Source organism: Ambystoma mexicanum, chromosome 5q (genome assembly GCF_040938575.1).
Source record: "Ambystoma mexicanum isolate Mex_15411 chromosome 5q, UKY_AmexF1_1, whole genome shotgun sequence".
In the NCBI taxonomy this organism is placed as follows: Eukaryota; Metazoa; Chordata; class Amphibia; order Caudata; family Ambystomatidae; genus Ambystoma; species Ambystoma mexicanum.
In genome coordinates, this window is record NC_090933.1 from 1,081,366,875 (window position 1) to 1,081,391,666 (window position 24,792).

A 24,792-nucleotide genomic window follows, 5' to 3' on the forward strand; every position below is an offset into this window, starting at 1 on the left:
AATGTATCACCATTTTGGTAAGACCTTCCTGAAGATTCTGGACAAACCAGTCCTCCTGTATATCTGCAGTGATATGGTGTTTAGACAAATGAGATGGATGATGCAACTGGTCGAATGCGACCAGCAACATTCAGTGAGGCATAACAACTTTACCCATACTTCCTTGTCACAATAACAAATCTGTGGGGGATTGTGTACACCCTATTTTCTATCATATCTCCTTCTCCTGTGGGGCAGTCCCTTGCAGTTCAATAATTTGTGCTATCGGAAGTGAAGTGTATGGTTCTGGCAACTGCTCCTGTCCCTGTGCTACTAATGGATACTCAGAGGCCTGTATCCATTGTGTTTGCCTGTGCATTGCTGAGTGAAACCTCATCTGTATGATTTGTATGGGCGGTGCATTTAAGCACCACCATCATGGAGGCCTGTAGAAGTGAATCAATCAATTTATCTAACATGCTGCATGCTGCACTGGGGACCCGTCAGCCCTGCTGAACCTCCTCCTTTCATACTTCACAAGCCCAGAATACACTGTTGTCATCACATAGGCTGAATCAGAGTAAATGGTCACCTGACACCACTGGGATGCTAGAAGTGCCTAGATAAGGGCTATGAGCGCCACTGCTTGTGCTGAATAATGCATGGGCAGTCCTTTTTGTATCACCACCTCGCACTCACCATCTACTAGGTGGACCACTGCAGCACCAGTATGTCCCAGGCCTGTCCATGGTCAACAGTTGCTGAACCATCAATGAAAAGTACCCCCCTTCAAGCAGGCTAGCCTTTGCCTTTGGTATGTCCCCCTCTTCTCCCTCAAATGTTACACAGTCATGCCTAGAAATGTCTTCCTCAGTACATAATTATGTCCGAAAAGTAGCAGGGTTTACTGGGGGTCATTACAAGTTTGCTGGTCCAGGAACTACGGTACCAGTAAGCTTGCCGGTACCATAGTTCCCAGAACAGCAAACTACGAGATCTGCTTGGGGGTGCCATTACAGCCACCAGGTCTGTCCTGATTGGCCATACCGCCACCCACGGGCAGAAGTTGATGGTAGCGCCGCCACCATTATTAACGGTGCCGGCGTTACCATGCTCCCCATTCCCATTGAGCCCTATGGTGCTCAAATGGGAATGGGGACTGACAATTACAAAACGACTCTGGCGGCAGCCATGCCGGTAATTACTGGCATGGCTACCACCATAGTCATAACGAGGCCCACTGTCTTGCACCGCACTATGTTGATGTTTGGGCTGGCAAAAATAACCTCATATGCGGTTGCCTGCTGTGTGGTCAATGTTGATTTAGATTGTTCCAGAATAGCAAATATTGCATGCTCCATGTACAATTTTACGGAACACCCCATGCTGATTGTGGAGCTTTTTTCTATTTTGTGAATGCAGCCGTGGCAAGAACCTTCTCATAAGGGAACTGTCCCTGCATTACTGAGTCAAGCACTCCACTTTAATAGGCCAATGGCTTGTGGCCCATGGTACTGCCGTCATCATCAGGCCATTAGAATTAGAGAACAAGTAAAACACTGTAATATACTGTAACTCTGTATATATTTCGTAATATACTGTAATCATCTATACTGCATGATTTGTAACTATATGTCTTTTAAGAATATGCGCCCGGTTGTCCTTGGGCCTGACTGTGCTTTACAAATATATAAACTCAAACTCAAACTCAAACTCTTGGGTGCAGTCAGGGGTTGTTCACACCTAGCAGTAAAATCACCTCTTTTAGTTCATTAAAGTTCGTAAGAATGTTCTCTGTCCAGGTTATCTTATTGTCTGTCTTTGGTGTCTTTGATGCTTCCTTAAGGCCTAGCAACAAGGCCTAGTGTGTGCCACGTAATCTAGGATCCACGCTCCGTAGTAATTTGACAGCCCTAGGAACTTCTGCATTTCTTTGACAGTTTTTGGCTGGGGAGCACTGCACACTGATTCAGCGTGTTTTGGTATTATTTTCTTCCCATAGATGGATATCAATTCTCCCAAATTAAGGACTTCCTGAAGGCAGTATTGAAACTTGGCCTTATCTACAGTGTACCCTTTATATGCTAACAGCTGTGAGAGCGTGACAGAGTCCCTTTGGCACGGTTGTTCTTTATAACTGCCTACTAGCAAGTCATCCACATATTGAATGATAGTGCTGGGTAACTGGATCTTACCCAAAGCTGCATGTAGTATTCTGTTGAAGATACTAGGGGATTCACAGTACCCTTGTGGCAATCTTGTGTGTTCGTACCGCTTTCTGCCATGTGTAAAAGCAGTGAGATATTCTCAGTCTGGGTGTAGGGGTATGGAAAAAAGGCATTTTTCAAATGTACAACAGTGAAATGTGTTGCTTGTTTTGGGATGCTGCACAGAATGGTTGCAGGATTAGAACCTACCATAAATTCCGCCTGTACAATGTCATTAATGGGGCAGAGATCTTGTATCATTCTCCAACTTCACTCCTTCGCCTTCTTTATCGGGTATATGGCCGTTTTACATGGGTAGCTGGAGGGCATGATAATCCCTTGATTTAGGAGTGCAGAAATGGTATCTCTTATCCCCTCCTCTGCTTCTTTAGACAGTGGTTATTGTTTCTCCCGGTGTAACACTGCACCTTGTTTTAAGTGTGATTCAAACGGGTGCCACTCCCTGTAAGAGGCCTACATCGTGGGCGCTGGTTGTTCATAACCTATTAGGAACCTGTTCTAGATTGTTTTCAGTGAAAGGGGGTGCTGTTACAATGGCTATCATAGAACACTGTACTTTAGGGTATTGCACCATTATTTCATGAGGTATGCAAATAGCCAGCACTATCTCTCCATCATCAACCCAATCCTCAAACAGATCTGCATTTGTTTATTCTTTCAAGACTACTGTTGGCTCAATACACAATACGGTACTCCACTCACACCTATCTGAATCAGTCCCAATTACCATAAAACTTTTCCTCTGGGACCACCGACCCTTGCAGGTATTTAGTCCCTGCACCAAGATCTGGGGTCAGAACTGGTCTGAGGATAAAATCAGATGGTATCCGCCAACTCTCTTTTCCGATGTGGGGCACTGCATCAAGTAAAACTGTACTCCCATATACACCCATATTGGAGTGAACAGGAATTCCGCAAACCACCACCTCCCATCCTCTGGCATGTATTATCAGCATTGCACTCACTGCACACATTCCTTGGGTAGCACATACTATTCCCCTGTCTGTAAAGGAGATGGTCATATTAAGTTTGCTCAATAAATCATGCCCTAGGAAATTTACTGGTGAGGTTTCCGAATATAGTAGAGGTGCACCACCACTTTGCCTCCTATATTGATGGATACGTCTTCTGTAAAAGGAACCAATACCACAGCCGCAGAGAAGCCTTGCATATTGAGAGTTTCACCTGATAACGGGAAGTTTCCTTCACTAATGTATGATTTAGTGGCACCCATGTCAACCATAAAGAGCAATTGTTTGTTTCATGTCTCAGTGTCCACCAAGGGATTCTCATCAGGATGGGTAGTCATGGGCAGGACTGGGCATGCAACAGCTTTCTGTGGGCTGTCCTAGTCAGGTTCTGTACTTTTACCTGGAAACGCAAAAGAGTTACCTTCCAGGACACTTACTTTTCGATAATGTGCAACAGTTCCATTAGGAATAGCATTGCTTCTGGGAAGTTTGGTGCTATTTGATTGGCCGGTAGTGCAGCTTGTGTTGGGGTGCTGGGCGGGACATGCAACTGTGCCTGAGGGGTTGTGGTGGCAGCTCTGTATATGCGTGGTGTATCTCATATGGTAATGACGTGGGCATTGGGGGCGCCGGAAAGTGTTGCTGCTGTGGTATTGTGCCTGCGGAAGTGTATGGATTGTATCCCGCTACCCATCCTGATTCTGCACTCCCTCACAAAATGACCAATTTTTCTGTATCTCCAATACTGAACTGGTCCCACTCCCTCTCTCTTCCCCATTCCTCCGTTCCTCAAAATCCACCACTGCCCACCCCTTTCTCCTTGAAACCTTCCTCCTCCATGCTGCTGACCTCCTTGGTACCACTCAGGATACTGTGACTGAGACCCACCATTCCATTGCCCTAGGCATTGCCAAAACACTGCTATCCTTGCATCTGTTCGTGCTGCTGCCTAATTGGGTCTTCACAAGGGTTCAAACCATTATGCATTTAAACTGTATTGCATGCATTTGAATTCCAGAGGGTAGGACAACCCCTCAGTCATAGCTGCCTGCTCTGCTGAGTCAGTTTGAGTAAATGCCATGACCGCCCTTCCAACTGCTATTTTGGCTAATTTCTTCTGTACTAGTTACGCTTCCTCAGCCTGCAACCTAAAGGACATTTTGTTTGGAAGCAATTAGATCAGTGTGCTAGCCAATTAGCGGAAATTCATTGGTTAATAAGAAAATGGGCCTCATTATGACCCTGGCGTTGACGGCATGCATGGTGCCGGTAAGGCACTGACACACCGTTCATACCATCCCGCCGCATTACGAGTTCTGCTCGCGGGTTCCTGTCAGCCCACCAGGTATTGCCTGGCATTCTGTGCGGCACCCGCGAGCAGAGCTTGCGATTGCATCGGCACCGTTATCCACGGTGCGGGTGCAACCATGTTCCCCACCCCCATTCTGCCCTATGCCCTATGGGGCAGAACGGGGATCAGGAGCCCGGCAATACCGCCACCCGCGAATGGGCAATTAACAGCCCCTTCAACTTGTAATGGGCCGGTTATTACCCAAACGCGGGTGGCGGGCCGGTAGCGAGCATGGCGGTAGCCGTGCCTGCCATACAGGCACGGCTACGGCCATGCTCGTAATGAGGCCCAATCTGTTTACTTTAAACGTTTGACCTATGGTTTGACATTTAGCAAACTGAAAATGAATATCTAAGCAGTAGTTCCCACGTGCTGAGTCAAAAATGATGCATAGTGAGAATAATACAACTCACTCTATAAACTGTTCGGGAATCCTCCACTTGTTTCTGCTGTGGTGATCACATGCAGCTGTGTATGGACAATGCTAGATATGTTATCTGCCTTGTGAACGAGGAGACCCTGTACGCCAAATTTGGTTCCTTTTCATCCTCACTGTGCCTTCCCTTAGTGGCCCACGTAGGGGCTCAAAGGGTTACAATTGTCATGTATGCAGGCAACTCCTTGGCATGGTGGCCATGTTTGACAATCATGTGGTGTACCCGAGATCTGTGGGACAGTTAAGATATTGACCATTAGTTCCAGTGGGGGCATGGCTTAGGACTCCCAGCCAATGAGGAGGCACAGAACGAGGTCTTCACCGCATGGATTTGCCCCCCTCTCGGAGCCTCAGAGCTGGAGGCCACAATCTTCCCCTGCCGGATCACCAGTAAGTGAGCGCTCTCCCCACATCCCCTTCTCCCTGCCTCCCCCGTTTCCACATCCTCTATCCCCACTCCCACACCCACTCCACTTACTTATGCTTCTCTGTCCTTCTCCTGCGCCAGGAACACTAGTGTTCCCGGCATGTCACTGACCCAGCAATGCCCGCTATCAAAAGTGAGAAGGGACCACACAATCCCTTCTCTGGATCCATGGCTGTCATTTTTTTAAAGTTGAGAACCGACTGCGTCCTTTCCCAACTTAAAAAGAAATACATTAGTATCTGTTTCATTGTGCTGGATACTTATAGCAATATTATGTAAGTAGGGGAGGCATTACCGGGCCTGGTAATGCCCTGGGGTAACGGTAAAGCACCTGCTTTGCTCTGGCTTCTACCTGGGCCGGTGGATTACCTGGCCTGGTAATGCCCACCCCCCGGCGCGGTTAATATTGCTTAAACTAGCCAGAGCATGAGGGGTTAGATTCAGCACTACTGCCCCCGCCCGGTGGAACTCCTAACCTCCACACTTAAGAAATGAGACCTCCTACCCAGCATTCAAGCGACTGTTGAACACGTGGCTATTCAATAGGTATGACTAACACTTCAAGCATTTCTCCTACATTGCCGGTACTACTTCTTATTAACTTAATTATCTGAACTTTTCTTTACTGTCTTACTACACTGTACAAACACTGTGATAACTGTGGGTCTGGGCGTTGCACAAATGATAAAATAAATAAATAAATAAATAAATAAATAAATAAATAAATAAATATGTGTGTGTGTTCATGTTCACCATCCACCAGGCATCAAAATGGCGACGAGGCTGGAAACTGGGGCCAATTTCCGGTCAGGGGAAATGATCAGGCAGGAGCCGTCTGTGTTGTGTTTCAGTTACTGAACAAACCTTATAGGTATTGGCGTGTTTCTGGTTCGACGTGTTTGTTTTTAACTGCAATGGAACCAGTTTGACGAGGCTCCACAATGTAAAATGGGCATAGGTTAATAGTGCATATAACTTTTATTCTCTGTGCTCTTATGTTTATAGATCCATATGCAATGTTCCCCTAATGTGTCAATCGTTGTGACTTTTTGATTTGTTTGATGTTGTGAAACTTGTGGCAGCTCCAATATAGCCTTTCAATGGTGTTGGGTTATACTCAAGTTCAGTGGTTTTCATTTTCTATTAATGGCTTTTTCCGATTCCCTTTAACAGCGCTGGAAATTGGGAATGTCTGCAGTGCCCGGATGCAGAGCACCTTTCTTCTGCCTGCCTGTGTTCTCACCAAAAGGACATCAGGAACCCAAGTGGCTGCTACTTTGCTGGGGCACTACCAAGGCTCCCTCTGGCACCCACTGACAAGCAGCCAAAATGATTTTGCTTTGGAAGACTCACAATCGCAGCAATTGTGTATTGCAAAGGAGGGATCAATTTACAAGGTCGGAAAAGAATGCACGTATCGGGAAATTAGACGTCGTCTTCCTCTCAAGCAGAGCAATCGAAGTCTCATCCCTTGGGGCAAACTGAGGCCGTCCAAATGGCTCGTGGTTTGCAGCCAGTTTATGTTATGTTATGACAGGTTGATTTATACCGTGCACCACTACCACCCAGGAGCGCAGTCTCCAGGCGCTCACGTGGCTCTGCAAGAGAAGCAGGTGGGGCGTGTTAGTGAGGATGGGGTGATAGGATAGGTTCAGAACCAGGAGAAACTGGCGTCTGTGTGCGTTGTCTTGCGTGTGGGAAAATGAGCCTCAAAGCCAGTCTCAGTGTATTTATAATATGCAGGATGGGTGCAAATCAGGGTCAGAGCCAGACTCGAAATTCCGGGTGTCCCGGGGACTGGATGGCAGTTGTGAAAGCTAGTAGTTAGTGAGGCCATTAAACCAATGCTATTTCAACTTCCTTTGGCCCATTAGATGCTTCTTTCACCACAATTCAGAAGCTATGTAGTTTCACAAAGAGGATAATCATTGGAGGTGTGGCCATCTAAAAGCTGAGCCCAGCAGTTAAGCCTTCAGATTAATCATAGGGCCATGGTATTCAAATGTTTTATGCCAATCCCCCTTGAAGACATTTATTTACAGGTGCCCCCCCCCACCCATTCCTGGTCATGGGGTTAGCTGTCATGTGAAAAGGGAGGCACGTGGTATGCTGAGCAAACCCTTATCACGCCTTATCGCGTGATAAGGGGTTATCGCGCCTTATCGTGCCTTATCGTGCCTTGAAACAATTGTGTATAGGCACTTTGTAAATGGCTTATCATATACCATATCATACCCAGGGGCTGACTCTGAGTGACGGCATGCCAAGATGCCTCCTTCACCCACTCTATTGCATACTACTAAACCTATTTAGTCTTGATTGGAAGGCCAACCTTGGATGCTTTTTAGGGGTGTCCTATTGAGGTCAAAATTACATTTGGTTGGCTAGGAGGGGGAAAATGCGTACCAAGGAGGACAACACCACGAGAATTGAATGGTATGCTTTTGCGAAAGGAGGAATGAAGAGGGGTCGAAGCGGGGTCGAAGCCAGCTCATCAAACCAATTGCCTCAGATTGTGTCATTGCCGGTGGATGGGAGATCCAAAGCCTGATCACTGATGATTGAATTTACACAGCATTTATTTCCTCATCTGTCGCCTTTCCTTGCTCTCTCTCCACTATCTCTAAATTCTTCACACTCCCTCCTCTGTTCTTTCTATCCCTCTTCTGTTCTGTCACCCTTCCCTCTCTCCCTCCTTTGGATGTCCTTTTTGTACTCTTACTCTTTCACACTTGCTTTTGTGTTCTCATATTCCCTCTTGCATCCTTGATACATGTTCTCCTCAATGTTCTTACTATTTAGTGTCCTTTGTCTTTGTCACTCATTCCTGTTCCTTCTGTATCACTTATTTTCCTCCCCTCGTGACATTACATCTTGTTTAGTTTCTTCCCTTTATGCCTACTGTTCTCTTTGCTCTCCCTCTCATGCGGCTCCTGGTTCTCTCTCACTTCCATTCTGTCTCTTCACTGACTCTTTCTTTGGCTCAGTTGCTTGGATCGGGATCCCTCACATTATCTTTCTCACCCTCTCTCGTGTTCTTTCTCTTCCATTCCCTTTTAATCTTTCTTTTCTGTCCCTCCTTTCTCCTCCTTTTGCTCTTCTCTATTTTTACCTCTAATCGTGTATATTTCTCTCTTACTCCCCGTCACCAGAGCACTGAAGTTGCCCCATGCCACTCATGAGTAGGTCATCCAGTCCAGGTATTCCCTTCTCAGCAAGACAAGCTTCCAGTATGCAAAAGCCTGGACTGGATGACCCAGTTATATACCACATGGACAAATTCTATAGCTCTGTGTCTGTCTCTCGCTCTCTCGTTCTCCCTCACTCCCCCCTCTAGCTATTTGTCCTGCTATATGTCTCTTCCTCTCGCTCACTTTCCTTTCCCCTCTCCTTCCTACGCTTCTCTCATTCAATCTCTAGCTTCCCTCACACCCACATTCTCTTGCCCTGTGCTCGTTCTTACTCATTATATCGCCTCTATCATTCTTAGTTTCCCACCTTTTCAGTATCATTTGTCTCTCTCTCTCTCTGTCTCTCTCACTCCTTTCTTAGTCTGGCCCTCTGTATCCCTTGACCTCTAATCCTGTCCCTCTTTCCCTCTTTCTTGATTTCTCTTGCCCCTGTCCTTCACCTTCATGTATGTGGCTGGCGCGCTTCACCCTTTTGGTTCTGTTTCTCCCTTCAGCTCTGTATGTGCTACTGATTCATATGGTGCGCCCCTGCTCCTTCACTTTTATCCTACTCTGCTCTTTCACTCCTGCCACCCCCTTACACGTTTCTTTTTTCTCCCTCTCAGGCTTGGACTGGCCTATAGTGCAATAGGGCAATGTCCGAACCAAACATGCAAAATGCTAGTGTGGGCCATTTTTTTTGGTCCAAGTGGGCCACTTTTTGGGCCAATCTGAGCCAGTTTGATGAGTTACTTCACTATGCAGCTAGTAGTTTGTACCATTGTTGCAGAATAAATATTCTTTACATGTCACACTTTGCATCATATGTTATCAAAAAACTCCCCCTTGGGCACTATTCAAACAGTTTGTCCCAAAAGGAATGAATTGCCATTTGCAACTGTAGGCCACTTTAGCTTTGGTGTCCGAGACAATGGTATGCCCCAGTCCGACCCTGCTCCCTTCCTTTTTTTGGTATCGCTCTAGCAGTCACAGTTGTCACAGCGCGCGTTCCCCTTTCAGGGGACTCTGCTGTCGACTTCCGTAACTGAGAAATAAACACAGCCTGGAACTTGTCTTCAGGCTGTGCTTATTTTGTTTGTTGTGCTGGAGGTCACGTGCATGGACTCTCACTTGAAATGCTGGTAAGCCTAAATGGTTTAGGATGTGCTTCACGCTGTGTGATTTGTGCCCCCTTGAGCAAGTGCCAGACCCCCCCACCCGCCACCCTAGGAGAGCAAGCCCCATACTTTGAAAACCACTGCGGGAGGGGGGTCTGTTGCTGCCTCGGCCGCCTTCTGTCCTCTGACACTGGGTTTGCTGCTGCTACAGGGCTGTCACGTAAAAGTATGCTGAGGTGAGAAAATTGACAATCTCTTGCTGTCGGAGCGTGCTGGGCATCACATCAGAGCGACCCCTTCTGCTTCAAAGTGGGAGGGTGTCAGCCCTCCCAAGCCCAACGCTGGCACCGCCCATGGTGCAAACAAGAGCACCTGAGATCATGTTGAGTGACCCACAGTACTTGTTTGCAGTGTCTAATGAGGCATTGTTTGGCTCAGGGCGCCCCCTTTAGGCCATGCCCAGCACTTCGTAGGCCACGCCCAACACATACACCCCTTGTTCGAGGCCTTTCTCAATTTTACATTCCACTTAAAGCAAGGTCTGTCAAAGATGCTGTCCACTACTATCAATTCTTAAGGAACTTTGTAAACACTTTGAATGGGATTCACTTGTTTTTTTTTATTTTAATGATTTTTATTATTTAAATATTGAGTTTGATACAGATATCAACAAGTTACAGACTTTGAATACATAAGAACCATAGAGAAATAACATAGTAAATGATTCAGGTCACTTATAATAGTATTTCTATATAGCTAAATCATTTGTTTAAATAATTTACGAATATAATATGAACTATAGTAGATATAAACCGCATTAATATAACAAGAAGTATAAAATTTATAGTAGCACTAGTCTGCAAAGAGTGACTTATATGTAGTGAATATAGAGATTAGGGGGGAGACGTACAGGGAGACATACAAGAGACATACAAGAATCAGGAGGGTAGAGGATAGGGGGGGAGAATGGGTATATTGGATTATTTCATCAAGATGAACTAATCATTTCAAACATTGTTAAGTTCTAGCATTTCAGTATGAGCATGGAAATATGGATAATGATGCAAATATATGGGTGTAGATTCATGTACCATGAGCAGTTGCATTAAAACAGTTAAGATACCTGGTGAAATAATACCATTTAGCATTATATTTAGGAAGTATGTTATGATTATTGGCCATGCACATTTCCAGTTTATGAGTGTTCCAAATAGTATTCCACCAGATTTTGGTAGAAAGCAAACTAGAGTCTTTCCAGTTAGCAGTGATGCATTTTAAAGCTATACAGATGAATAGATCATAAAGTCTAGCAGAGTCAGATGGGATATAAGTTGTAATGGCTATACTTCCTAAAAATATGTTAACAAAGGAAAAGGGCACATCAACACAGAAGATACACTTAAGAAGCTTCCAAATTTCCTGCCAAAATTTAACAATATATGAACATTCAAAAAACATATGCATAGACGTGGCGGGAGATATGCCACATGACCAACATTTCGCATTATAATTCGGATTAGATGTAGCCTATTTGGCCGGAGTAATGAATGCTCTATGCATGAAGAAATAATAGTGTTGTGAAATATTTGCTGACACCGATATTTGTTTGATTTTAGAAAACAGACGAAGCCAAATATCATCTTCAAACATGTAGCCCAAATCAAGTTCCCATTTCAGACGTATAGGGCAAATCTTAAAAGTTGATGTGAGCATATTGTATATTTTGGAGGCTCGAACTTCACTAACTGTGGTAAGGTGCATTAGTCTAAGAGCATCTGGAGTAAGAATTTCATTGGAAAATTGGGCAAGTGCATCAAGGCAGGAATTAATTAAGTTGTTATAAAATTGAAAGTCCTTCTTAGGAATATTAAATGTGATAGAGAGTTGCTGGAAGGAGAGGATATACGGGACATCTATAATGTGTTGGATGAATCTGATACCTTTTTGAATCCATGATTTGCGGTTGATGATCTTATTATTAATTACCATGCTCTTATTATGCCAAAATAGTGGGGAAAGATGCTTATTGGGGGTTATAGTATGGGTAAAAAGAAAAGTTTGTAGAGCTGAGATTGAAGCTTTAATAGGGTCTAAAATCTTTTTAGACGAATGTTTAAATATGTATATATAGTCAGTGATGTCGTGTGGTAGAACTACTTGTTTTTCTAATGTACACCAGGTCAGGATATCAGCGGATATAGGATCCATGAACCATTGACGAGATTGTTTTATAAGAAACGCAGAGTGATATGACTTAAAGTCAGGGAATCTAAATCCCCCCATATCATAGGGGGCTTTCAGTTTCATCAGAGCAATTCTTTTACTTTTTCCTTTTCCTCAAAGAAAATGAAGTAGTATAGAGTAAATGGATTTGAAAAAGCAAAGGGATAATGGGACGGAGAGAAGTTGCAAATAGTATAGTATTATGGGAGTAAGCATCATCTTGATAGTATCTAGGCGCCCCCACCAGGAGAGGTATAGTGGAGACCATTTGGATGTTAGATCCTTGAGGGTGCCCAGTAGTGTTTCAGTATTGAGTTTGATCGTATTTGGGATAGTTGGGGCAAAACGAAGACCTAAATATTTGACAGAGCTACTGCACCATTTGAGGCCAAAAGTGACAATATTGTGTTTAAGGCAGTATGGATTTAGAGGCATAATTTCTGATTTCTGTGTATTTAATTTATATCCTGAGACCTGACCAAATTGCGATAATACACTCAAGAGGTTGGGAATGTGAAGTTTGGGGTTTTTAATTAATATAAGAATATCATCCGCATATGCGGCTATTTTATTTATTGAGGCATCGACTGGAATTCCCGGGATGTTTTTGTTAGATCTTATTAATTCTAGTAGCGGTTCAAGAGAGAGGATATATAGTAATGGTGAGAAGGGGCAACCTTGAAGCGTTCCTCTTAGTAAGGGAAAAGAGGAGGAAGTTTGACCATTTAAGTAAATAGCGGATTTGGGGCCAGAATAAAGAAGTTTAACCAGTGAAATAAATGTTTCACCACACCCATGCCAACGTAGAGTTTGAAACATAAAATTCCAGTCAACACGATCGAAAGCTTTTTCCGCATCTAATGCAATGGCCGCATAGCCTTGAGTGTCTTTTTTGTCATTGGCTGCAAGGTTGATGGCGTTTAGTACGAGTCTTGCGTTAGAGGATATATTACGTCCTTTTACATAACCTGTTTGGTCTGGTTTAACTAGATTTGGGAGTGGGGATTTGATTCTGTTGGCAAGTATTTTGGCAAAAATGTTGCTTTCAATATTGATCATGGAAATGGGTCGATAATTGCTAGGAAGAGTAGGGTCCTTCTCCGGTTTTGGGAAAATGATAAGTAAAGCTTCAGAAAAGGATCCGGAGGAGCATTTTTGTGAAATAAAATATGAAAAAAGTTTTTTAAGCTTAGGTGTTAAGATTTGAGAAAATGTGTTGTAGAATTCTGTGGATAGTCCATCGGGGCCGGGTGCTTTACCTTTTCCGAGGCTATGGATGGCTTTGGTAATCTCGATAGAGGTGATGTCCTTTTCTAGATGAGATAGATCAGTTTCAGGGTAGGTGGTTCTACTGATGTTGTTCAAAAAGGAATCAATGTTTTCTCTGGGAATAGCACATTCTGGAGTATATAGATCAGTATAAAATGTTCTAAAGCATTCCAATATTTCATTAGACCTATGATGCATTTTGCCCAATTTGTCTTGAATGTGAGAGATTTGAACTTTTTCTTTTTTGGTTTTTAAATAAGAAGCAAGCCTTTTGCCTGCTTTGTTAGAGGTTTGATAGATCTTTGTTTTATATTTAAGAATGGTGCCTACAGCTAACTCAGTGATTTCTTTATTGATTTCAAAGCGTATCTCAATGACTTGTCGTAGGTTAGCTGAGTTAGTGTTGTTCTGCAATAGTGAGTTTAGAATAAAGATTATCAAGATGTTTTTTCCTGTTTTTTTTATTTTTGCCTGAGAGGGCCATTATGTGACCTCGAAGGGCCGCATTGAATGCATTCCAATTATTGACAGTGGAGGTATCCTGATCTTGGTTTTCGTTAAAGTATTGTTGAATGAAAGTATTGATGGATTGAATAGATTTAGGATCATTTAAAAGAAAATTATTAAGTTTCCATCTGGAAGCACCTTTGTTCATATCTGTAAGGGAGAAGGAAGTGATGACTGGAGCGTGGTCATAAATAATAATATTGGAGATCTTGGAGTCTATAATGGATCCAGATAGGGTCTTTGTAGCAAAAATATAGTCAATACGTGATAATGTGTTATGTGGGGGGGAATAGAAGGTATAATCCAAATGTGAAGGATGAGATATCCTGCACGAATCAATTAGTCCTGTTTCTCCTAGACATTTTATAAAGGATTTGTGAGTTTTGTTGGGTTTAAACATGCAGCTGGATTTTCGATCTAAAAAAGGGTCAGGAACCTGATTGACATCACCACACATTATCAAATTAGTGAAGTCATTTTTCAAAATCATTTGTTTGATATTATTCCAAAAGGAGGGATCTGGTAGTGTAGGTCCATAAATATTGAGAATTGATACTTGTGTCGTGTCAATTTGCAGTTTTACCCAAACCCATCTGCCATTTGTATCTGCATCTTGGGCAAGCATTTTGTAGGGTTGTTTTTTACTAATAAGTATAGCAACACCATTTTTCTTAGATAAAGCTGGACTAGCAACAGCCTCCTTCACCCAAAGAGACTTGAGTTTCATTGTTTCTTTGAGGGATAAGTGTGTCTCTTGTAGGCAAGCTACTGTTGGTTTAAATGTATTCAAGTGAGATAAGATGTTACATCTTTTCATTGGATTCTTGCAACCCTTGATATTCCATGTTATGCATTTAAAGATCATTTAGCTGGAGGAGATTTGATATTCATACACCTTATAGCCATAGTACAGTAATAAGCATATACCATTGTCATTTGATTGAAATTATGTTTACACCAATATTTGTACAGAAGGAAGGAACATAGGGGGTCAGGGAGGGGAGAGAGGGGTTCGATCAAACCTTGGAGGGGAGTATACCATGTCGAATGGATGATTTTAGAGATCAAACAGGACATGGGAAAAGGAGTTAAAGGGAGATATATATGGGGGATAGGAAACGCCTACCAGGTCGCTAACTAGGAAAAAGCGACTACCTGTGGAAGAAGGACCCAAAAGAGCGCCCACCCCACATAGTAAATATCAATGTAAAATCATAGCATTAGGTAAATAGATACTTATGAGTATAAAAGTCAGGTGATGGAGATACGGTTTCAAGTAGTAGGTGAAGTTGAGGCCGCCGCTGGAGAAGAGGTGTCCATATTTTCATTTTTGATGGATTGTATGAAGAGCCTTAAGTCAGCGGGATCATCAAAGACTGCAGAGCTTCCTTCGTATGTAACTTTAAAGGAGCAAGGATGGAACAAGCCATATCGGACATTAAGTTGTTTAAGAGCAGGCCGGAACGCCAAAAAGACTTTTCATCTATGTGCTGTACTACTAGCCACATCCTGGGATATATATAACTTACTGCCATGACAAATTAGAGATTTACGTTCTTTAACTGTGGAGATAATAAGTTGCAGTTGAGAGTATTCCAAAAGGTAAAATATGAGCGTTCTTGGTGACTGACGAGATGAGGGAGAGACTGAGGGTTGGCCAATCCTATGGGCTCGTTGTATATTAAAACTAGTTTCCAAAGGCAAATGTAGTAGGCCGGTAAGAATTTTTGTAGGAAGACAATGGGGCCAGTGCCCTCAGCTCCCTCAAGGAAGGCCAGCGATGCGTAGGTTATTGCGCCTACTACGATTTTCCAAATCTTCATTATGCTTTTGAAGTTCTTTAATGGATTTCTCCATTTGTGCCACCTTAGGCGATATATCTTCAAGCGCGCCAATTCTTTTCTCTGCCTCTTCCACTCTGTTGTTAACTCCCATCCACCTTTCATCTAGTTGTTGTAACTTAATATTTGTGGTTTCAATGAAGGGTTTCAGTGCCCTGATTTCAGCAAGAATGGCTTCAATAGCTGGGTCTGAGAGTCCAATTGGAGGTGGAGGGTCACTTTTGGGTCTTTTCAGAGTAGTTGAGGAGGAGGTAGCGTCTTTGATAGAGGCGCCATTTTTCTGGTTGGTTTTACTAGTTGCCATATTTGAGCAAATGTTAACCAATATGATTTTTTATGGCGTCTGATTCTTTGTTATTTATGATGGTTAGTAGTATATAATTATTACTTCCATATTATTCTTCAGGCTTTACTATGAGCTAGAGAGACCAAAAAATGGAAAAACCCAGAATAATAAGGCATATACTACTTGAGATAGAAATAGATATGTTGATTAGAGCTGTTATCCAAAAGGAGAGGTTTGTACCAGTGGAGTTGTAGGAGTACTGCGGTGGGTTACTTGTAAACCAGTCTGTTTGTACCGTATAAGACGGTTGCAGCAATAATGTATGGCAGTGATATGAAATTTAAAAGGAGAGAGGAGATTATGCAGATGGGAGACTGAATAACGTGTTCAGTATCATACTTTTAGAGCTTGGTATACCTTTGAGATGTGGCCTGCTAGCCCCTTCACTGTTTTTTTTTCAAACTCCTTAATAAGACTTAAGACTTGCGTTGCAACTATTATTCATCCTGTATTACTTCTTTTCTTTTATATCCAAACAGTCCTCTTAATTATTTTTTTTTTTATAACCTTTCTGCTTCAGTATTTATTCATGTACAGTTTAAGTTATGCTTTAGAATTGCTTCTTACTGTATTTTTTTTGTTGTTTTCTTTGTTTTCCAGCAGATGGCGCACTCGTGAGGAGGTGCCGCACGTCTAGGCCAAGACCAGGATGCCAGCTGATGTTGCACGCCGCTCCTCTCCTCACGAGGGGCGGTTCGCGTACCGGGGTGCGTCCGATGCAGAATCCTGTATGAAGAGCTGACAGCGTGTGAAGCCTTCCAGCACGCCGGAGCCGCGGAAGAAGTCGCCGAGTGAAAGCGGGATGTCGGCAGCGCTTGGGAGAAAGATTAAGGTAAGTTTTAAGAGATTATATAATACCTAAATGCTTTATTAAATTTGACGTGGGGTGGAGCCGGTCTTCTAGGCAGCCATCTTGCCTCGGCGCCAAGCCACGCCCCGGGATTCACTTGTTTTTATTAAGGAGTAATTCGTATATTTTGTTTATTAGGGATTTATAGATTACTATTAGTTTGTGACAGCAGATTTGTACATTTTAAAATAATCACTGGCTGAAGGTTTGTGATCCAACCTCTCACACCACAGATTATGTGACGTTGAAACTGTAAGGGTCCTTAAGACCCTCTGTCACTTTTGGTTTAACTCTCCTGCCCCTCTTCACCCTCTTCCTTCCTTTCCATATGCTTGTTCCCTGCCTTTATTCTATCTCCTGGCACTTGGCCCATTTCTTTATATTCTTTGCCTTTTCTGCCCTCGTTCCTGCCTCTTTATGCTACTCTCTCCTGCCCCTCAAACTCCCTTGCATTGCTTCTACTTCCCTCTCTTGTACGGACCTGTCTGCGTCTTCACTCTGCTATCTACCGTCTTCGCTTTGTTCCTCTCTCGTCAAACATTTTTACTCTGACCCCTGCCTCTTTTCCTTCTCTTTATACATCTTCACTCTATTCTCCCTCTTCTGTTTCTCTCTCCCCACCTTGTTTCCCCCCTCTTCTGCCTCTCTTTGCAAGTCTTTGCTCTGTTCCTCCCCCCTTCTGCCTTTCTTTCTTCTACCTTGCCTCTAGTCCTCTCTCTGTCTCTCTGCAAACGTATCTACTTTAATCCTTTCTCCCATCTGCCTCTCTTCCTCCCCTCTCTCCTTTGTCTCTTGTCACACGTCCTCACTGGTGCATCTTCCTCTTTCCTGGCTCAATGTCCCTCTATCCCAGCTCCTCTCTTCCCTCTGTTGTCCTTTTTCTACTGCTTCTCCTCACCATCTGTTCTCTTTTGCACTATCACTTCTGCCTGGCTTCCTCCAGTCTTGCATGTATCCGTCTCTCTTTGGCCTCTCGCCATGCATGTTTGTTCTCTTGCCACCCTCTGTTGCCTCTCTTACCTCCTGTTATGGCTCAATGTCTCTGTCTCCTACCTCTACTCCCCAAACTTCCCTTTAGTTCATCATTTCTTCTGCCTCTCTTCCCCCATCTTGCCTCTATTTCCTTTCCCCCTGCTCTGGCTTCACTGTTCATCCCGCTCATGCCTCTTCCTTCTCCCTGTTGCTCCTTTTCCCCCTTGTTGCCTCTTATTATGCCCTGTACTTCCTGTTTTTTTTAGCCTCTCATCCCACTATTTCCTGTATCCCCACCTCCTTTCTCTTACATGCCCTGTACGCTTTTTTTAAACCCATTTCTTACTTTTCTTTTGCCGTTTTCCCTGTCTCTCTGGCCCTTTTCCTGGTCTCTTTGACCCTCTTCCCTAAATCCTTCTACATTCTCTCATGCCTTTTCTACCTCTACTCCCTGGCTCGTCCAACCTATTTTCTGCAACCTCAACCTCACTCCTTCCCAGAACCCATTCTTTCTTGCCTTCCTCCCTCATACCTCCTTTACCCTGTCTCCCCTTGTGCACTTCCTTCCTCGCTAAGCTTCTTTCACCGTCTTCTTTGCTCATAAACTTCTTTCCCTCTGTTATGTTATGTTGATTTATACGGCACACCGCTACCACCAAATGGCAGCCTCAAGGCGCTCTAGCTCAATAGTCTCTGGGCGCTCTAGTTCAATACTGCACACCATTACCACCAAATGGCAGTCTCCAGACACTCTAGCTCAATAGTCTCCGGGCGCTCTAGCTCAATACTGCACACCGCTACCACCAAATGGCAGCCTCCATGCACTATAGCTGAATACTGCACACTGCTCCCACCAAATGGCAGTCTCCAGGCGCTCTAGCTCAATAGTCTCTGGGCACTGTAGCTCAATATTGCACACTGCTACCACCAAATGCCAGCCTCCAGGCGCTCTAGCTCAATACTGCACACCGCCTCCACCAAATGGCAGCCTCCAGGCGCTCTAGCTCAATACTGCACACTGCTACGATCAAATGGCAGCCTCCAGGCACTCAAGCTCAATACTGCACACTGCTACCACCAAATGGCAGCCTCCAGGCGCTCTAGCTCAATACCACACACCGCTACCACCAAATGGCAGTCTCCAGGCGCTCTAGCTCAATAGTCTCCGGGCACTCTAGCTCAATACTGCACACCGCTACCACCAAATGGCAGCCTCCAGGCGCTCTTGCTCAATACTGTACACTGCTACCACCAAATGGCAGTCTCCAGGCGCTCTAGCTTAATAGTCTCTGGGTGCTCTTGCTCAATACTGCAAATCGCTACCATCAAATGGCAGCCTCCAGGCACTCTAGCTCAATACTGCACACTGCTACCACCAAATGGCAATATCCAGGCGCTCTAGCTGAATACCAGACACCGCTACCACCAAATGGCAGCCTCCAGGTGCTCTAGCTCAATACTGCACACCGCTCCCACCAAATGGCAGCCTCCAGGCGCTCTAGCGTAATGCTGCACACTGCTACCACCGAATGGCAGTCTCCAGGCGCTCTAGCTCAATATTGTCTGGGCGCTCTAGCTCATTATTGCACACTGCTACCACCAAATGGCAGCCTCCAGGCGCTCTACCTCAATACTGCACACCGCCACCACCAAATGGCAGTCTCCAGGCGCTCTAGCTCAATAGTCTCCGGGCGCTCTAGCTCAATATTGCACACCGTTACCACCAAATGGCAGTCTCCAGACACTCTAGCTCAATAGTCTCTGGGAGCTCTAGCTCAATACTGCACACTGCTACCACCAAATGGCAGCCTCTAGGCGCTCTAGCTCAATACTGCACACCGCTCTCACCAAATGGCAGCCTCCATGCGCTCTAGCTGAATACTGCACACCACTCCCACCAAATGCCAGTCTCCAGGCGCTCTAGCTCAATAGTCTCTGGGTGCTCTAGCTCAATATTGCACACTGCTACCCCCAAATGCCAGCCTCCATGCGCACTAGCTCAATACTGCACACTGCTCCCACCAAATGGTAGCCTCCAGGCACTCTAGCTCAATACTGCACACCGCTACCACCAAATGGCAGCCTCCAGGCACTCTATCTCAATACTGCACACCGCTACCACCAAATGGCAGTCTTCAAGCGCTCTAGCTCAAGAAAAGGTACTTAAGCCACCCAATTGAGAGCAGTGGGCCGAGGAAGAGAGGAAGTGAAGACGTGGAAAAAGAGAAAAAGGGAATAGAAAGATGGGTAGCAGAAGATTGAAGACTGGGCGAAGAGGGCAAAAGAGGCAAGGGAGAGCACGAGGAGTAAGGGGGATACAGAGTGAGAGGTCAGGGAAGGGGAAAGAAAGAAGAGGGGGAAGGTGGCAGAGTGGAGGGGAAGAGCAGGGAGGAGATGGAGGGGAGACATGAGGCTTGAAAAGGGGAACGGGAGAGGGAAAAGAGGTAAGAGGCAACACAGAGGGGAAAGAGCAAGGAGGAGAGAGAGTGGACTAGAGGAGGGGGAAGAAAGGGGGGAGAGAATGGAAGAGGGAGAGAGGAGCCAGGAGGCCTGGAAAGGGAACAGGACACAGAAGAGAGGAAGAGGCAGCGAGTGTGAAAGAGGAAGGGCAGAGGGGGAGCGGAAGGAGGAGAGGGAGAGAGAGAGAGAGAGAGAATAGTCAAGCGCAAGTGAATTGAAGACAGACAGCGAAAGGGGCAGCGCCCCTGGGATGTGAAGGGGGAGTAGGAGAAATGGGGGGCAGCGGGAGGAGAGACGAGACGTGTGGCAGTAGAAAGCGGAGTAGAGAGACTGGGAGAGGGGAGAACGAGGGCATAGACTGTGTGCGGAATGGTTGTGGGTCATTCTTGTCTTGGTGGTGGCCGAGAAGGGGAGGGCGGTGCATTTCCCTTGCTTGCACTTCGGCCCGTTGTACACTTGACACCGCACTCACATTAGAACCACAATTGCGCGTTGACGGCCGGCACACATTTGTGTACAGAGCAGTTATGCCATGCCTAAGCACACTGATCAAGAACCCACCTCCTGCATGTAATGAAATGTTTAAACATCCCCGCCCTGCGCGGTATCTCGCGGGTTAATCATAAGCACATAAGCGCCTGGCAGGTGCGGAGGGAAGGAAGGACATGCTTCCAGCGTCCTGAAGGCGAGGCGCAGGCAGCCCGGGACCGCGGACCGCCAGACCAGCCGCACGAGCCATGGAGAAGCCCCCCAAAACCAAGTAATGCGGCACTAGCGGGCGGGGGTGGGGCCAGATCACCTAGAGAAACACGGGGATGTGTGGGGCAAGTAGACTGGAGGGAACGCGCGCCTGGGTGGCAGCAGGCACAGCGGGACGAGGACAAGAGAAACTCTGGCAGACGCTGGCATTAAGGTGTGACGGGATGGGTATATCACTGTTTAAAGAACAGAGGGGACGGGAGAAGGAGAGACAGGAAGGAAGAAACGAAAGAAGGAGGGGCACAGATAAAGGAGGGAGGAAAGTAGCAAGGAGGGCAGGCATGAGGAATGAGGGAAGGAATGAGGCAGAAAGAAGGGAGGAAGGGAGGGAAGAAAGCAAGGAAGAAATTAGACTAGGGAAGGAAAAAGTAATAAGAGAAGGAAGAAGGAAGGAAGGTAAGAAGGAAGAAAGGAAAGAAGGATGGAAGAAAGATGCAAATAAGGAGGGAGGACGAAAGGAAGGATGGAAGGAAGGAAGAAAGGAAAGAAGGAGGAAAGAACAGACAGAGGAGGAAGGAAAGTAGCAAGGAGGGCAGGCATGTGGAATGATGAAAGGAATGAGACAAGAAAGGTGGGAGGAAGGGTGGAAGGAAGGTTGGGTGGAAAGAAGGAAGGAAGGAAGCAAGGAAGCAATTAGGAAGGAGCAGGAAGAGGTAATACGATAAGGAGGAAAGAAGGAAGGGAGGAGGGAGGGAAGAAAGGAAGGAGGAAAGATGCAAAAAAGGATGGAGGTAGAAACAAAAGAAAGAGGAAAGAACCGATAAAGGAGGAAGGAATGTAGCAAGGAGGGCAGGCATGAGGAATGAGGGAAGGAATGAGATAAGAAAGGGGGAGGAAGGGTGGAAGGAAGGTAGGGAGGATGGAATGAAGGAAGCAAGGAAGAAATTAGGAAGGGTCAGGAAGAGGTAATAAGAGAAGGAGGAAGGAAGGAAGGAAGGAAGGAAGAAAGGAAGGAAGAGAGGGAGGAAGAGAAGGAGAGAGGAAGGGAGGGAGAAACGAAAGAAGGAGGAAAGAACAGACAAAAGAGGAAGGAATGTAGCAAGGAGCGCAGGCAGAAGCAATGAGAGAAGGAAGGAGGAAAGAGGCAAAAAAAGAGGGAGGAAGGAAGGCAGGAAAGAAGGAAGGAAGGATGGAAAGAAGGAAGGAAGGACAGAAGGAAGGAAGGACGGAAGGAAGGAGAAAAGATGCGAGGAAGGAAGGAAAGAAGGGAGGGAGGGATTAAGCATGATGTAAGGGTGGAATGAAGGATGGGAGGAAGACATTAAGGAAAGAAGGAGGGAAGAGAGGAAGGACGGAGGGGAGGAGGAAAGACGTGAAAAAGGAGGGAGGGAGAAAGGAAACAAGTAAGGGAGGAACGAAGGAAGAAGGGAGAGAAGGAGCAAAGACAGAATGAACGAACAAACGATGCAAGGGTGGAAAGAAGGTTGGGAGAGATGAAGCAAAGAAGGAAAGAGAGAAAGGATGCCGCTTCCATCTATCCAACATTCGCAAAATCCGTCCCTCCCTCTCTTTCCATGCAACCAAACTCCTTATCTCCTCTCTCATCTTTTCCCGGCTATTTTACTGCTCCCCTTTATTCTTTGGACTTCCTGCCTCCCAGCTTACCCCCCTCAAATCCATTTACCACTTTGCTGTTCCTACCCTTTGTCTCCTTACCTCCCGTGATTCCATCTCCTCCTCGCTCTCTCTTCTTCGTTGGCTACCTTTCCACTCTCAGTTAAAATTCTGCTTTCTCTGCCTTGTTTTTAAATCCTTATATGGTCTCGCTCCTCCTTATCTCTCCTCACTTCTCACCTTCTACTCCCCCTCACGGCCTCTTCGTTCTGCTGACCGTTTCCTCCTTACTGTACCTCCTTCCCCTTGTGCTTCTTCCAGGTTTCCTTCCTTCCAACTTCTTGCTCCTCTTCACTGGAACGCACTCCCTCTCTCAATCCGCTCTTGCACTACCCTTCCCTCATTTCGCACATCCCTTAAATCCCTTCTCCTCCACTCTCCTCCTTGAAGATCTTCCCATCCTCTCTTCCTCCCCCCTCTCCCTCTTCTGACTCCTTAATCCCCTCTCCCTCCATTCTTCCACCTTCCTATTCCTCACTTGTTCTTTTCGTTTCTATTCCCCCTCGCCAATCCTACTTCCTCTCTACCTCCCCTTCTCCACAGTTAACTGCTTTTTGCACTGTTTTACTGTCGAATGATTCATTATGTAATTTTGCTCACATTGTTTGTTTATTGTTTATTGTTGTTCACTGTATGACTTGTTCCATTGTACAGCGCCTTGGCATAAAGCGCTCTATAAATAAACAAATCAATCAATCAAGAAATATAAAGGAGACTGCTCAAAAAGCAGATCAAGTGTAATGAAAAAGGAGAAGGAAAATTGAAGAAAGAAACAAGTGAAAGGAAAGTTGAGCGAGAAAGGTACAACGAAGGGCAGAAGGTGAAAGTAGGATAGAGTGAAAAATCAAATGCAAGATCGCTTAAAAGCAGCAAAGGGAGGAATGAGGGGGCACAAGCCAGTGCACTGGAGCTTTTATAGAATAGTGAGGCCATAAACTGTGTTGCATTGTGTGTCTAATGTTTCATGCGGACAGAGCAGCGCCGTCCTTTCCTCAAACCTGACTGATGTCTGTAGGAGAGGGAATGTCTGCACAGTAACTGTGCTCGTGGGGTGTATTAGGCCCTGTCTGATGTCTGTAGGAGAGGGAATGTCCGCACAGTAACTGTGCTAGTGGAGTTTAATAGGCCCTGTCTGATGTCTGTAGGAGAGGGAATGTCCGCTCAGTAACTGTGTAAGTGGGCTGTATTAGGCACTATCTGATGTCTGTAGGAGAGGGAATGTCTGCACAGTAACTGTGCTCGTGGGGTGTATTAGGCCCTGTCTGATGTCTGTAGGAGAGGGAATGTCCGCACAGTAACTGTGCTAGTGGAGTTTAATAGGCCCTGTCTGATGTCTGTAGGAGAGGGAATGTCCGCTCAGTAACTGTGTTAGTGGGCTGTATTAGGCACTATCTGATGTCTGTAGGAGAGGGAATGTCTGCACAGTAACTGTGCTCGTGGGGTGTATTAGGCCCTGTCTGATGTCTGTAGGAGAGGGAATGTCCGCACAGTAACTGTGCTAGTGGGCTGTCCTAGGCCCTGTCTGATGTCTGTAGGTGAGGGAATGTCCGCACAGCAACTGTGCTAGTGGGGTTTAATAGGCCCTGTCTGATGTCTGTAGGAGAGGGAATGTCCGCACTGTAACTGTGCTAGTGGGCTGTATTACGCCCTGTCTGATGTCTGTAGGAGAGGGAATGTCCACGCAGTAACTGTGCTAGTGGGCTGTATTAGGCCCTGTCTGATGTCTGTAGGAGAGGGAATGTCTGCACAGTAAGTGTGTTAGTGGGCTGTATTAAGCACTGTCTGATGTCTGTAGGTGAGGGAATGTCCGTGCAGTAACTGTGCTAGTGGGCTGTATTAGGCCCTGTCTGATGTCTGTAGGTGAGGGAATGTCCACAGAGTAACGGTGCTAGTGGGGTGTATTAGGCCCCGTCTGATGTCTTTAGGAGAGGGAATGTCCGCAGAGTAACTGTGCTAGTGGGGTGTATTAGGCCCCGTCTGATGTCTGTAGGAGAGGGAATGTCCGCAGAGTAACTGTGCCAGTGGGCTGTATTAGGCCCTGTCTGATGTCTGTAGGTGAGGGAATGTCTGCACAGTAACTGTGCTAGTGGGCTGTATTAGACCCTGTCTGATGTCTGTAGGTGAGGAAATGTCCGCACAGTAACTGTGCTAGTGGGGTTTAATAAGCCCTGTCCTATGTCTGTAGGTGAGGGAATGTCCGCACAGTAACTGTGTTAGTGGGGTTTAATAAGCCCTGTCCTATGTCTGTAGAAGAGGGAATGTCCGCACAGT

The 24,792-nt window shown here is 45.6% G+C and overlaps 1 protein-coding gene across 1 annotated transcript in view; it reads left to right on the top strand.

The window, feature by feature from the left end:
• The first annotated feature begins 20,854 nt into the window (after positions 1-20,854).
• The window catches only part of FER1L6 (fer-1 like family member 6), a 1,078,814-nt gene continuing 1,074,876 nt past the window's right edge, over positions 20,855-24,792 (top strand). Inside the window, exon 1 of the mRNA XM_069621590.1 lies at positions 20,855-20,908. Within this exon, the coding sequence (XP_069477691.1) occupies positions 20,886-20,908 (23 nt within the window). The 5' untranslated portion in view covers positions 20,855-20,885. The remainder of the gene's footprint in view (positions 20,909-24,792) is intronic.